Raw genomic sequence first — 12,056 nt, 5'->3', positions numbered from 1 at the left:
GAGAGGTTTTTGCGCAAAAAACATGTACAAATTTGCAGGGGTGGCGCCCAGGCAAGGCCAGATTTGTTCTCTCTCTATATACGGTATATAAAAATAAAAGTCGATTGCGGTTTGACACCGTTCATCCGATCGCCATGAAATTTTTGGGGAGTTAATTAGAACAATGCAGAGAAGGGTTCTGCAAAAAAAAATATTTTTTGATTTTGCAAGTGTGGCACCCCGGGAGGGTGCTATTCTGCTCTATATATGGTATATTAAAGAAAAAAAAGTCAGATGCGGTTCGACACCTTACATCAGAGTGCTATAAAACTTTAAAGAGTTGATAAGAATAGAAAATAATTATAATTTTATATAAGTGGCATACCGGAGGGTGCGATTTTCATCAATACACGATTTGGCGCTTAGAGTTTCAGAGCGGCTATGCTAGCACTTGGCATCCGTTAATCATTCGTCCTTCATAGCGGGTAAGGGATACCACTATATTCAGCATTAAAACTTCAACAGGCGCAACCGCCGGCGCCCCGTAGATTGCACAACCCCAAACATCAAGGCAGTGTAATCGGGGGCTCCCGAGAGCGCTCCTCTATGTCCCTGACACATGGGCAGTCACCAAAGTGTGCTCTACCTCATTATTTCTGTGAATCTGATTCACGTACACTCAAGGTTTTCATGCGGTAGTGTAGGTAAACCAGTGTCCCTATATTTATGATCCAAGCGCAGGCATTGTTTACATTTAAATAACTCAGTTTTAGAAAGCAAGCTCATGCGTCTAAGAACATTAGGATTGGTAGAGCATTCATGAAACCCTTCTTATATATTTCATCAGACTTTCTTCTATCCCCGCGGCAATTCACGGGGACGGGTATGCTAGTGGAAAATAAAATGCCTCAATGTACTAAATTAATTGCAGTCATTAAAATAGTTCCTGAGCTTGATTCAAATTTTACTTAAATAACTTCATCACAACAATCGCCAACGGAGACTTCCCATTGTCTGCTTTGTATTTGAATGAGAAGAACTCTTGCAGATGACACTTTTGTGTTATACGATAAATTTGGTCATAAAACACTTCTTTAAAGTAAACCGTCAGTTACAGCATTGCAGCCATTTAATAACATACCTTTTTTTTCAAAAAGCATTTTCTAGGCTACTGATTAATTTTAATAATTGGAATTGGTATAAAATCAGGTATACAAATGTAGTTTTTAATTGTTTTAGTCACCTTAATAATGAAGTTCAAAATTGCAAGCGATCTATTTCAATTACTTAAACCATTTTTACCTCAGGATTTTGAAAATAAACGTTGACTGGATGCAAAAAACCTAGATAGCTTATTTAGTAACAATTATTTAAAACTATTTCTTTCATTTCCAGTTACTTAGACAGTGTGGAAAGAATCTCACAGCCTGATTATTTGCCCACATTACAAGACATTCTACGTGTAAGAGTACCTACAACTGGTATTATTGAATACCCCTTTGATCTGGATAGTATAATATTTAGGTGAGTTTCTTGCCAAAGTTGTTTATACTATGCATGTCATGTACTAATCTAGTTCTGTTTGGTCAAATATTAAAAAAAAAACACCAAATAAATAGAATACAATGTGTACTCAAATAGTTTTAAACTTCTATGTAATGGAACAGCATTAAAAACTTTAAAAAAGTTATTACTTAGCACCAGATGTAAAATGTGAATAGTTTTGAACAAAATGGTGACAGCAATGGACAGTTTGATTGAATCACTTGAGTGTTATGTTCCCAAGTTAAGTTTTTATAGCCAAAATTTAATTGCTAGAGAAAAGTTAATAGAGAGTCTGTGCATATTATAATTTCTATCAGAGGTTTTTCATTCACTTAACAATGAATCTACCATTTAAAAAATTCATGAACACGCTACACTTGTGAGAAGCAAAAAACTATCAATACATTTTTTGCAGAATATAACATGCGTGCGTCTATTTACTTTGATAAAAACTAATGTAAAAAATAATAGTTTTAATTTACACTAGAAGAACCCAAACAAATATGTTTTTTGATAATAGAGAACGGAAACAAAGATCCTCAATATTTGGAAGTAGCCCACAACTTAGATTTAGGTAATTTATTATTCTAAAATATGTATTCAGCTGCCAAACAAGAAAATGGCTTGTAATGTTGGGATGCTTCTCTATTTGGTTTTTTTTTTACACACCTTGATTTTTGTTTATATATATAAAACTAAAAAGAAAGATAAACTTCCAAAACTTGTATTTGATGCTTGGTTTTGAAATCAATGATCAAATTTTTTAATTAAATCATAATCCTAACCCTTATTTTGAACCTAACACAATAAAAACCAATATGCTTGTGTCGTCTATAACATTTCTGCGTGTTTCCCTGTAATCTGTTGGGTGAATGCTTCAAAACTTTTCCTTTCATATTACTCTAATAAAATACTTTAGAATCAGTAACTAGCAGCTTCTGAAAAAAACTATTCAAAAATTAAAAACTAAATCAAATAGCCTGGCTTTTATTACAAATTTTATTAGCCTATAGTCAAATATATTGTAGTTTATATAGGTAATAATACTGATATTCTAAATTGATATTGTTCTTGACTAAATAATATATTGTACTTGGCAATAATAATTTATATTATTTTATTATAGTGATATGTGTGCTAAAAAAGTTATTTAGTTTTACTAGTAAATAGGTCTATTAGTAGGTGGATAAATTATTAAATTTAGTTTATTTAGGCTTAGTAAATAAATCTCTCAGTAAAATCTTCTCAACTACGGAACTTAGGAAGTAATTGATATAGGAGCATTATTATTTTCTTTGCATATAACTAAATACATTGATAAATCACTGAAAATCAAAAAATATATGATGCCATATAGCTACAATCCATTTTCAATCTAAATAAGTGTGTAAATCATATTACATGATATATATAATAGAATATACACAATTTAGAATAGTTTTGAAATATCATATTTTATTTATAATGAAGTAAGCAGAACTTTATGGAAAAAAGTTATTAAAAAATACCAACCTCCATGGTGATAAGACAGACCGCCGGCTCACTAAAGTTAAATTGGAAATGGAACAAAATTTTCTTCTACTGAAAAGAGGCGCTATTATTTTTTAAGGGAGATTATAATAAAGGGCTGCAACACAATAATTATTGTGTATCTAAATTTAATTCATTTGTGTGTTCACAATGGTATGTGCCATATGGCAACATTATGCAATATAGGTTAAAAAGATACATTGTACTTTTATTGCAATCTTTCAGTATATCATTTTGTCAAATTTTGATTGATGTGGTTTATTGTTTTGTTATACTGTGAATAGCGTAAAGTGGTGGATTAGAGGAATGTTATTTTGTTTAGGGCAGGTGCTTATTTTGGCTCAATTGTACAGAGCTAATCCAGATGGTGTCTTGACATATGTTTCTGGTTGTTGTTTGGGTCTCTAGTTTGCTTATTCGAGACATGCAATGCTAGCTTGAAACAAATTTAAAGTCAATTTTTAAAGAATCGCACTCATTAAAGCTAAATAAAAGCACTCCTGCTAAGAGAACTGATTTTAAAGCATTGGATACCCACTTGCTGCATCCGACCATGTTGGAAAGTATCAGTGTCCTAGGTTGGCTATAGCTGAATCACGTATGAAAAAACAAAGTTCTTTTAACTAGACATTTTGGTTGGTTCCCTTGTTTTAAAAGAATAATAAATTTTTATCTTGATGAAGCTCTCAAAATTGTTTTGTAGCTTTTTGTTTATGGAGAAAGTTGGGTGTTACTAGAATGAGTGGTCGTGGTTGCCTATGGAAATTTTGTATTAAGTGAGCTAGATGGGTTCGTAAAAACAATAATTTATGAATATATGTATGCTATTCCCTGTTTCTTAAATTGTGCAGATATCTATATATTTTAAAGTAAAACTACTTCAAGATCAAAGTCGGATTCCGAAGCTGAGATAAAATATGAACCCAGAAGGATACATTTTGCACCTGATAAAAATAATAAATGAAATGTTTGGTGTGGAAATCCTTGATTTTACTGCTCACTGTGTAGTCAGTAGGAATTGTATGATTTATTGATGTTTACTAGGAATCTCACTACAATAACTTGTTGCAATTTTATTTTAATTAATTTTCCCACAGAATGGTGGATGTAGGAGGTCAGAGGTCAGAACGCAGGAAGTGGATCCATTGTTTTGAAAATGTAACGTCCATCATGTTTTTAGTCGCCTTAAGTGAATATGATCAGGTCTTGGTTGAATCGGATAATGAAGTAAGTCACAGTACAGACTTTGGAAAAATAAGATACTGTCACATCATAACATATTGGTTGTTGTACCAGCTATCATGATAAACCTGTAAAATGTATGTTTGTCTTTCTTTCATAGAACCGTATGGAGGAATCCAAAGCCTTGTTTAGAACGATTATCACATACCCGTGGTTCCAGAATTCATCTGTCATTCTTTTTCTCAACAAGAAAGATCTCTTGGAGGAGAAGATTATGCACTCGCATCTTGTAGACTATTTCCCTGAATTTGATGGTAAACTCACTCTTTAGAATAACAGAACATCGCTTCATAGATGTTATAAATTGTTTTAACAGATACAAGTCACAAAACTTATTATTTTCTGACGCCAAAACATTTACTACATATTTTCAAAGTGGAACTAAAAAAATTATTCAATAGGTTGATTAAATCACCAAAAGAATTATCACTTTTATTAAAATGTTTAAATTTAATAGGTCCTTTCACTGATCCATTTTAAATTGTGAAACCTTGAATTTTTCAACTTTGTTAACAAATCTGATAACTGTAAAAAATTGTATTTAGGTCCAAAGAAAGAAGCAAGCACAGCTAGGGAATTCATCTTAAAAATGTTTGTAGAACTAAATCCTGATCCAGATAAGATCATCTACTCTCATTTCACCTGTGCCACAGGTAAGGTTAACAAACTACCACTTTTTTCTTAATTTAAATTAAATGTGTAATTGAAACCCTACAATTTTGGGACAATTTAACTGTTATATAGTTTGTTTTGTTAAATAAAATATTGTTACAGATGATCAGCATTAAATCTTAAATAAAAAAAAAACGATCATCCTCATGGACTCTTGTTAACATTGAACAAATTAAAAATTGAATTTTTTTTATGCAACAAAGTAGCAGATTCTTAAGAAAAAAATTCTCTTTCAGGCAGGTGGGAGGGGGGGGGGGGGGGGGGGGAAAGGAGCTCAACTCTACCTATCCTTTATTAACCTATGATTGTTTATTATCTTATTCTTAAGCTCCATAGGTTTCCCCTGTTTTTACCATCCTTTAATGAGTGCATACCTCACAATATGTATAATTCAGCCATAGAGATGAACTTTACATTTTTGAAATGTTGCGTTACTAACTTTCAATGCTGTACATTAATATATACAAGAATCAATGCTGACTGTTATTTTTGTTTCCATTTTAGATACTGAAAATATAAGGTTCGTGTTTGCAGCAGTGAAGGATACCATTCTCCAACTGAATTTGAAAGAATACAACTTGGTTTGAGCGAGGGGACAGCTTTTTCCTCTCAGTAAACCCATGCGCCCCTACACTCATCATCACCACCCACTGGCCTGTCAGATGCCTACCCCCACCCCTCAACTGTTTTTCTTGTTGCACCACATCCAAAGACACCCACCATCTGAGAAGAGACCAATATCATGGCAAAACTTTCAGGATCCCAGGTCAAGGTTGAATTCACAAGTTCAAAGTTCATGTATTTATGTTTTGGTGTTTGCACAAACAGGTTATTTCTGTGGACCTACCATCCTGTCCTCAAGCAACTGCTATCCAGAATATAAAGGCAACACTGTGTAAAACTTCTTTCTTTTGCACATATAATGTAAAGCTGTGCACCCAGTCTTGAAGAAATCAAATTAGATACATTTTGTTAAGAAAAACATCTTCTGAAACGGTCTTAATGCTTAGGAATGATAGCTGATGAAGCCATGTGTTTGAATCATCACTGAAATGTTCTCTTGGACATGTTAATTCTACTTCTGTTTCTGGGCTTTCTTCAGGTGGAGATTGTGTTCTAATGGATTGCCATTTGAGAGGAGGGATTTAAAAAAAAAAACAACAAATTAAATCTATGTAAATTTTCACCATGTTTAATTTCAGTACTATAAGTGTATGTATGTATGTATATATATACATGTGTGTACGTTTGTGTATATATGTATATGCATATGTATATGGCTGTGTATATATGTGTGTATGTATATATGTATATATACATGTACATGTATATGGCACATGCTCATATATATAATATGTATGTATATCCATACAGACATGCATTAGTAAAAACATTTTTATTAAGGTTTGATATGCATGGAACAAAATATGACAAATCATCCATATGATACCGACCTAGTGGTTACTTTGTTTATTTTAATGTCTTTTCAGTTGGATCATTTTTATTACTACAGCTCTTTATAAAACAGTAGTAGTTTTCAATGAATGATTGTTTGTAAGGTTTTTCAACCAACCACCTTGCTGGGTAACTGATTGGAAAAAGATAAATAATTATTGTGAAGAAAGTGATTTGTTTGATGTTTTAATAAATATATATATATCTTATTGTGTGTGTATGTATATAAATGTACATATATATGTGTATGTATATAAATATATATATATGTATACATATGTATGTATATGTGTGCATGTATATATATATATTTAAATATATATATAATAATGAGTGTGTGGTTGGCTAGGTCAATATATGATACACTTTCAGATTATGTTCTCTGTTTGAACTCATGTATACTCATCTGAGGCTTGTGGAGAGTTTATTGAAAATTGTGGGTGTTGTTTTGATTGCCCGATTCGGGCTTGTTGTATTTATACTAAAATTTATACATACATAAATTTATATATGTGTGAATATATGTGTATGTATACCTCTATATGCACACACATAACATTTACCCTAAAATGATTTCCTCTCAGCAAGCTCTTAGATTTTGCAAACCAAAATTGTTTGGCTTTTGGTGTCAGTCATTTTGTGCATGATAAAACATTTGCATCAGTTCTACATTTCTACACTGCAAACTCTACAAGGTTTTAATTAATAGAATATTTATGGCGTGTTTCTTCTCTAAAATTGCTCAAAATTTTTTTTTCTGTTTTTAGCACAACCAAATTTTTCATACAACAGTATTGCAGAGATGCTGAATAGTACCAATTGTGACAGATTTTTTAAATAATTTTCAGAACATAAGCTATAACTGACATTTTTTTCTTCCACTTGCATTTGAATTAAAATGAACTAATTTACTCAGATCACACAAAATTTTCTAGAATAAAAAATGTATACTAAAAAATGTATCTGTGTATTGGACTAGTTTGGGACTACATTGTATGCTTATCAAATGGGTTTTAAAAATTAGCCATTTAACTACCATGTATGCTTATAAAATGGGTTTTAAAAATTAGCAGTTTTACAATAATTTTTTTATTTTTGTCAATAAAAAGATAACAGTATACAAATTTTATTTAGCAGTATTAGTGCCAATTTACATATTAAATGTTGATAACTATTTGTAAGAATGATAAATTTGTTACCAATTTCAAAAACCGGTCGTAGCAATTTATAATATACGATAAAATGGATTCTAATCAGGATCAGCATAATAGGTTTTTTTAAAGAATGAATCAAACAGCCTAATGGAATTGTTTCTACATCTTCCTGTTGTCTGGGTTAGAGGATTGTTCAAATTTGTGGGATCAAATTTCACTGCATTATTGTATAACTAGTGTGCTGCAGCACTGCGTGTGTGTGTAAGTCTACTGCACGTGATAGCTTTGTTTGAAGCCAATGCTTGGTTGTTGCCACCACTCTGTCAGACACATATGGATTAGAAACTAACCAGTTACAAACATGTCTCAGCATGCCCACCTTTCCTTACATGTTTTATTGACATTCAATTTATTTATAAATTTATCCTATATTTTTTCTTTAGCTCAATGCATGTTATAAAATCTAAAATTAAAACGCACATTGTATTTATATATTATAAACAGATAGCTACTAATAAAACTAGTTTGTTACAAAATTTTTATGTAAGAATTCTATATAATTTTAACCTTTTCATCTAAGAGAACTATATCATAAAACTTGAAACTGTACATTCATGTTTAAAACTATTGTGGCAATTTTAAATTATAAAATTACTAAAAATTTACCATTACAAATTTGTATTCTTTAATTTTAACTATTTCCTTCTGAAATTTTTTTTAGAAGAAATAAACCTGTAATTACAATGAAATGTGTGTCTGGCAGAGGCTAATTTATTTACACTATAAGTTATTTGTTTCATTGATTTCTTAATGACAGTTAATATTTATTGGTTTGTTTTACATTTTTTTTATGTATACAGTGTTACTAAGAAATTTATTATGTGCAATTCCCATACTTTATAATTTTCTTATCACAAATTGCCCCCTTTTCTCCCAGTCATTCTTATTATAATGAAATTAAGTAGTGTAAATTTTTAAATTGTCCACTTTGTTTCAAGGGGGAGGAGGGAGGGTAGGGGGATTCATCATGAGGTTTTCCCTACCAATATGTATAATTCATGTTATGTATTATGACAACAAACCTGTTCAATGTTTTTATCAATATCTTCATTGCTTTTTTCCCCCTCTATCTGAAAACATTTCAAGCTCTTGGTCATTTGTGTAACCAAACATGTTTGCCTGTTTAAAAAAAAAATTAAATTGTATTTATAATTAATTAGCAGAAATATTTGTTTTTGCTGGGGTAATTACCCAGCTTTAGATTAACTGTTTAACCTTGGCTTTATCACATGAAGAGAATTATTTTTCTGCTCTTGTTTGGACTCAAACCATCAGTGTTTGAAATACATACTGGATTGAGGTTGATAAAACTCATTGCATCAAAATGTTTCTCACAGATAATTATAATAGCTCTGTAACATTTACCCTTTTTATAACACTATTTTTTCATGTGCAATTTTAATCAATTAAAAAACAAAAAATGATTGTTGTTTATTTTTTTTTTTTGTTTTTTTTTCCCTTCTGAACTATAATGAAAAAAGTGAAAATGATTTTCAGTTGTGTGAGTTACTTTTAATATGTGACAAAAACTTAGAGCAGAAGTGTGAATGATAGTGGAATGCTCATGAATTATGACTTGTTAAAAGTATGTAGAATTAAAAAAAAACATTTTATGGACTATTTTCTTGTTGAATATATTACAAAAATGTTGAATGTTTTATGTGAGTGAGTGATCATACATTTTTTCATGACGATTGAAAAACAAACCATTTGCAGGTGGTTGTCTAATGGCGTTCATGTGTGTACAATGCAATGTGTCCACCATTTAGAATCACGACATGAGACAAATGATTTTCAGTATTACTTAGCTCTATTCTATCTCTTCAATGACAGAAATTTCCATTTTCAAATCTTGATGCTAAGATTAGCACAACGCTTAATGCAAATAACTTGATAGCTAAATAATTCAATTTATTCATCTTAAAACTGAAATTAGCTTTTATATTGTGTTAAAGAAAAACTATAGTGAAAACAAATGTGCAATTTAAAAACATACATTTTATATTTCTTAATTTAGAGTGTAGAAAGGTGATGTACCAGTAACATTTTAGTTTGATTTCTCGTTTAGAAGGCAGAAAAATGATGTATCGTAACTCTAATTTTTTCCATTGCTTGTGTTGGGGACATGTTATAATGTCCTTGTAAATAGTTTTATGGCACATGAACATTTTCATTGCCTTGAGGTCACAGTGTATACATTTTTAAAAAAATTTCAAACGTGTGGTTAGACCAACATTACAATAGTGTTTAGAAAAGAATTTGATAGAGATTTGTTTTGGAACTGTTTATCATGTTAGACATGAAATTTTTTTTTCTCATGTCGTGTTTTAGTGTTAAGCATTTAAAACAATCCTAAAGAGATGATAGTCTATGTATATTTTTTATACTTACTAGGCCTGCCATAATTTGTTGTTCCCTGAGTGCAGGTCGAGATGTGAGCGTTATACCCAGCATGAATGTCTTACATCCCATGGACCATGTCAATCTCTAAGCTCAACTTGCATCCTCTACTCAATAGTTGTAAGTATCAGACGGGTAGCAGACCTCATGGGCTCCAAACTTCCATCTGTTTGCTCTTGGCACGTCACTTCTAGCCCTCTGGGGCTGCCTTGCCTTATCATTTCTTTCACAGGAATGAGAAGCTTGTGATTTTGAGAGAAAAAATCTTTGTGATGTAGATTAGCTTTTTTTTTTTGTAGCCGTAATTCATATAATTATTTAAATCTAAAATAGTATTCTTGTTTTTACAGATATGAGTATGCTCTTATTTAACTTTTAATTTTGTTTCGGCTAATAAAAATTGAGCACAAGTTTTTCATTTCCACAAAGATTTTTCTCTAATCAAGGTGTCTCATTGAACTGTTGACTTGTATCAAGGGCAGAACCTTTTCATCAGTGCATTTGTTCTGTTATGCTGTTAAATGTACAACTAAGTAGATGACATTTTTTCTATAGCCATACAAGATAGTAGTTTCTTTATTCCATTGTAGAAAGAATGTAATTTTTTAAACTAAAAAAATTTTTATCTGTTGATTTACTTGTGAATTAACATCTAGAAATGATTGAGGCCTCTATTACATAAATTCTTGTTGTACTTGTGACTAACATAGGAGTCTGATTGCTTCTTTATCCATCATATGGGCATGTCTGTATGATTGTCAAGGTTTATGTTTTTATATTTATGTTCTTTGAACAGAGTTGTCTAATGTTTATCTGCCTTCTTGTTAATCTATAAGCTAATTTTGTGGTGGGACTTGAATACTTGATTGAGCAAAATTCAAGTGAATGAAAGTATGGAATGGGCATGTGTGAAAGTGCAGAGACAGTGGGTGTTTAGGCCAAACTAAATGACAAAACCCAAATAACATGATGTTTTTGCATTTTATAGATTTATCCAAATGATAATTACTGAAATTGTACAGGTAAAACCTATGTGGCACTGGAAAGCTTAATAATTCAGCTGTAAATTTATATGTAATGACAGCCGTAGCAAGTTATAGGTGACATACTCGTAGACTCACATCAATTACAGTTTCTTATAGGCCACACAAAAGTGGAGATTTTAAAAATATTTTGTCGGGTGAATTCAGTTGGAAAACTTTGGTCACTTCTAGATATTTTTCTCCATCTTTATATTTGTGAATTTTTTATTTACCTAAAGAAAATGTGTAAGGTCAAGTAAAATGTAGTGTGACTACAACTGACAGAAACCAGCAGTAGTTGTGTCAAGTGTGTAGAGGCCGTCCAAATCTTGCTTACCAAATCTTGCTTACCAAATCTTGCTTACGGGTATAGAGAAGAAAGTGCAAGAAACGTTTTTGGTGGCTCATTCACCATCTCTCAGTCTTGCTTCAATGCTCAAAGGGAAAAGATTGTATTCAAACCCAGCTGGCTCAATCAGATTTCCTGGCTCAATATTTCTCAACAACGTTCAGTTCTTCTCCTTAAAGTTGAGAATTTTTTAGTTTTTACAGTAAACAAGTACCAGAAATTAGCATGTGTAGAAATGTCAGACTAACGAAACATAATAGAGAGAATAAAGAAAATTTAAATCTAGGGGTGGCATGAAATTAATTACCCCCCCCCCCCCCCCCCTCCCTACTTCCCCGTGAAACAAGTCATGGTTGTGTGACACAGGAAATTGTGGTTGCCCATGTGAGGAATTGTGTGCGTGTCCGCAACATGTGTTGTTTGGCACGGAGCTCTTTTATGTGTGTGTATATGCAACGTCTGTCTCTGATGCATGGTTGAAATTTTACCAGGCACAATCAAATGAGCGGGACAGTTGTAGTTCCATAGTAGACAAAGGCGCCACTGTATGTTGTAATGGCCAAAGTCTGGTTTTTAACTTTTTAATTTTGTAGCTTGTAAAATTTTTTTTTCCTCAACTAAATTCTAAGCATGTATACACAATAATGA

At 31.7% G+C, this 12,056-nt stretch overlaps 1 protein-coding gene across 3 annotated transcripts in view; it reads left to right on the top strand.

Moving 5' to 3' along the window:
• The window catches only part of LOC131954115 (guanine nucleotide-binding protein G(q) subunit alpha), a 29,691-nt gene extending 20,439 nt beyond the window's left edge, over positions 1–9,252 (top strand). For all 3 annotated transcript variants that reach the window (XM_059317644.1, XM_059317643.1, XM_059317642.1), the window contains 5 exons: positions 1,375–1,503; positions 4,152–4,281; positions 4,397–4,550; positions 4,842–4,949; positions 5,473–9,252. In XM_059317644.1, the coding sequence (XP_059173627.1) occupies positions 1,375–1,503; positions 4,152–4,281; positions 4,397–4,550; positions 4,842–4,949; positions 5,473–5,555 (604 nt within the window). In that variant the 3' untranslated portion in view covers positions 5,556–9,252. The remainder of the gene's footprint in view (positions 1–1,374; positions 1,504–4,151; positions 4,282–4,396; positions 4,551–4,841; positions 4,950–5,472) is intronic.
• Positions 9,253–12,056: the final 2,804 nt, after the last annotated feature.

This window comes from Physella acuta, unplaced genomic scaffold (assembly GCF_028476545.2).
Source record: "Physella acuta isolate Inbredline_101_S28 unplaced genomic scaffold, ASM2847654v3 ptg000973l, whole genome shotgun sequence".
In the NCBI taxonomy this organism is placed as follows: Eukaryota; Metazoa; Mollusca; class Gastropoda; family Physidae; genus Physella; species Physella acuta.
The sequence above is the reverse complement of the archived record's forward strand: the minus strand, read 5'-3'. Positions and strand labels throughout refer to the sequence as shown.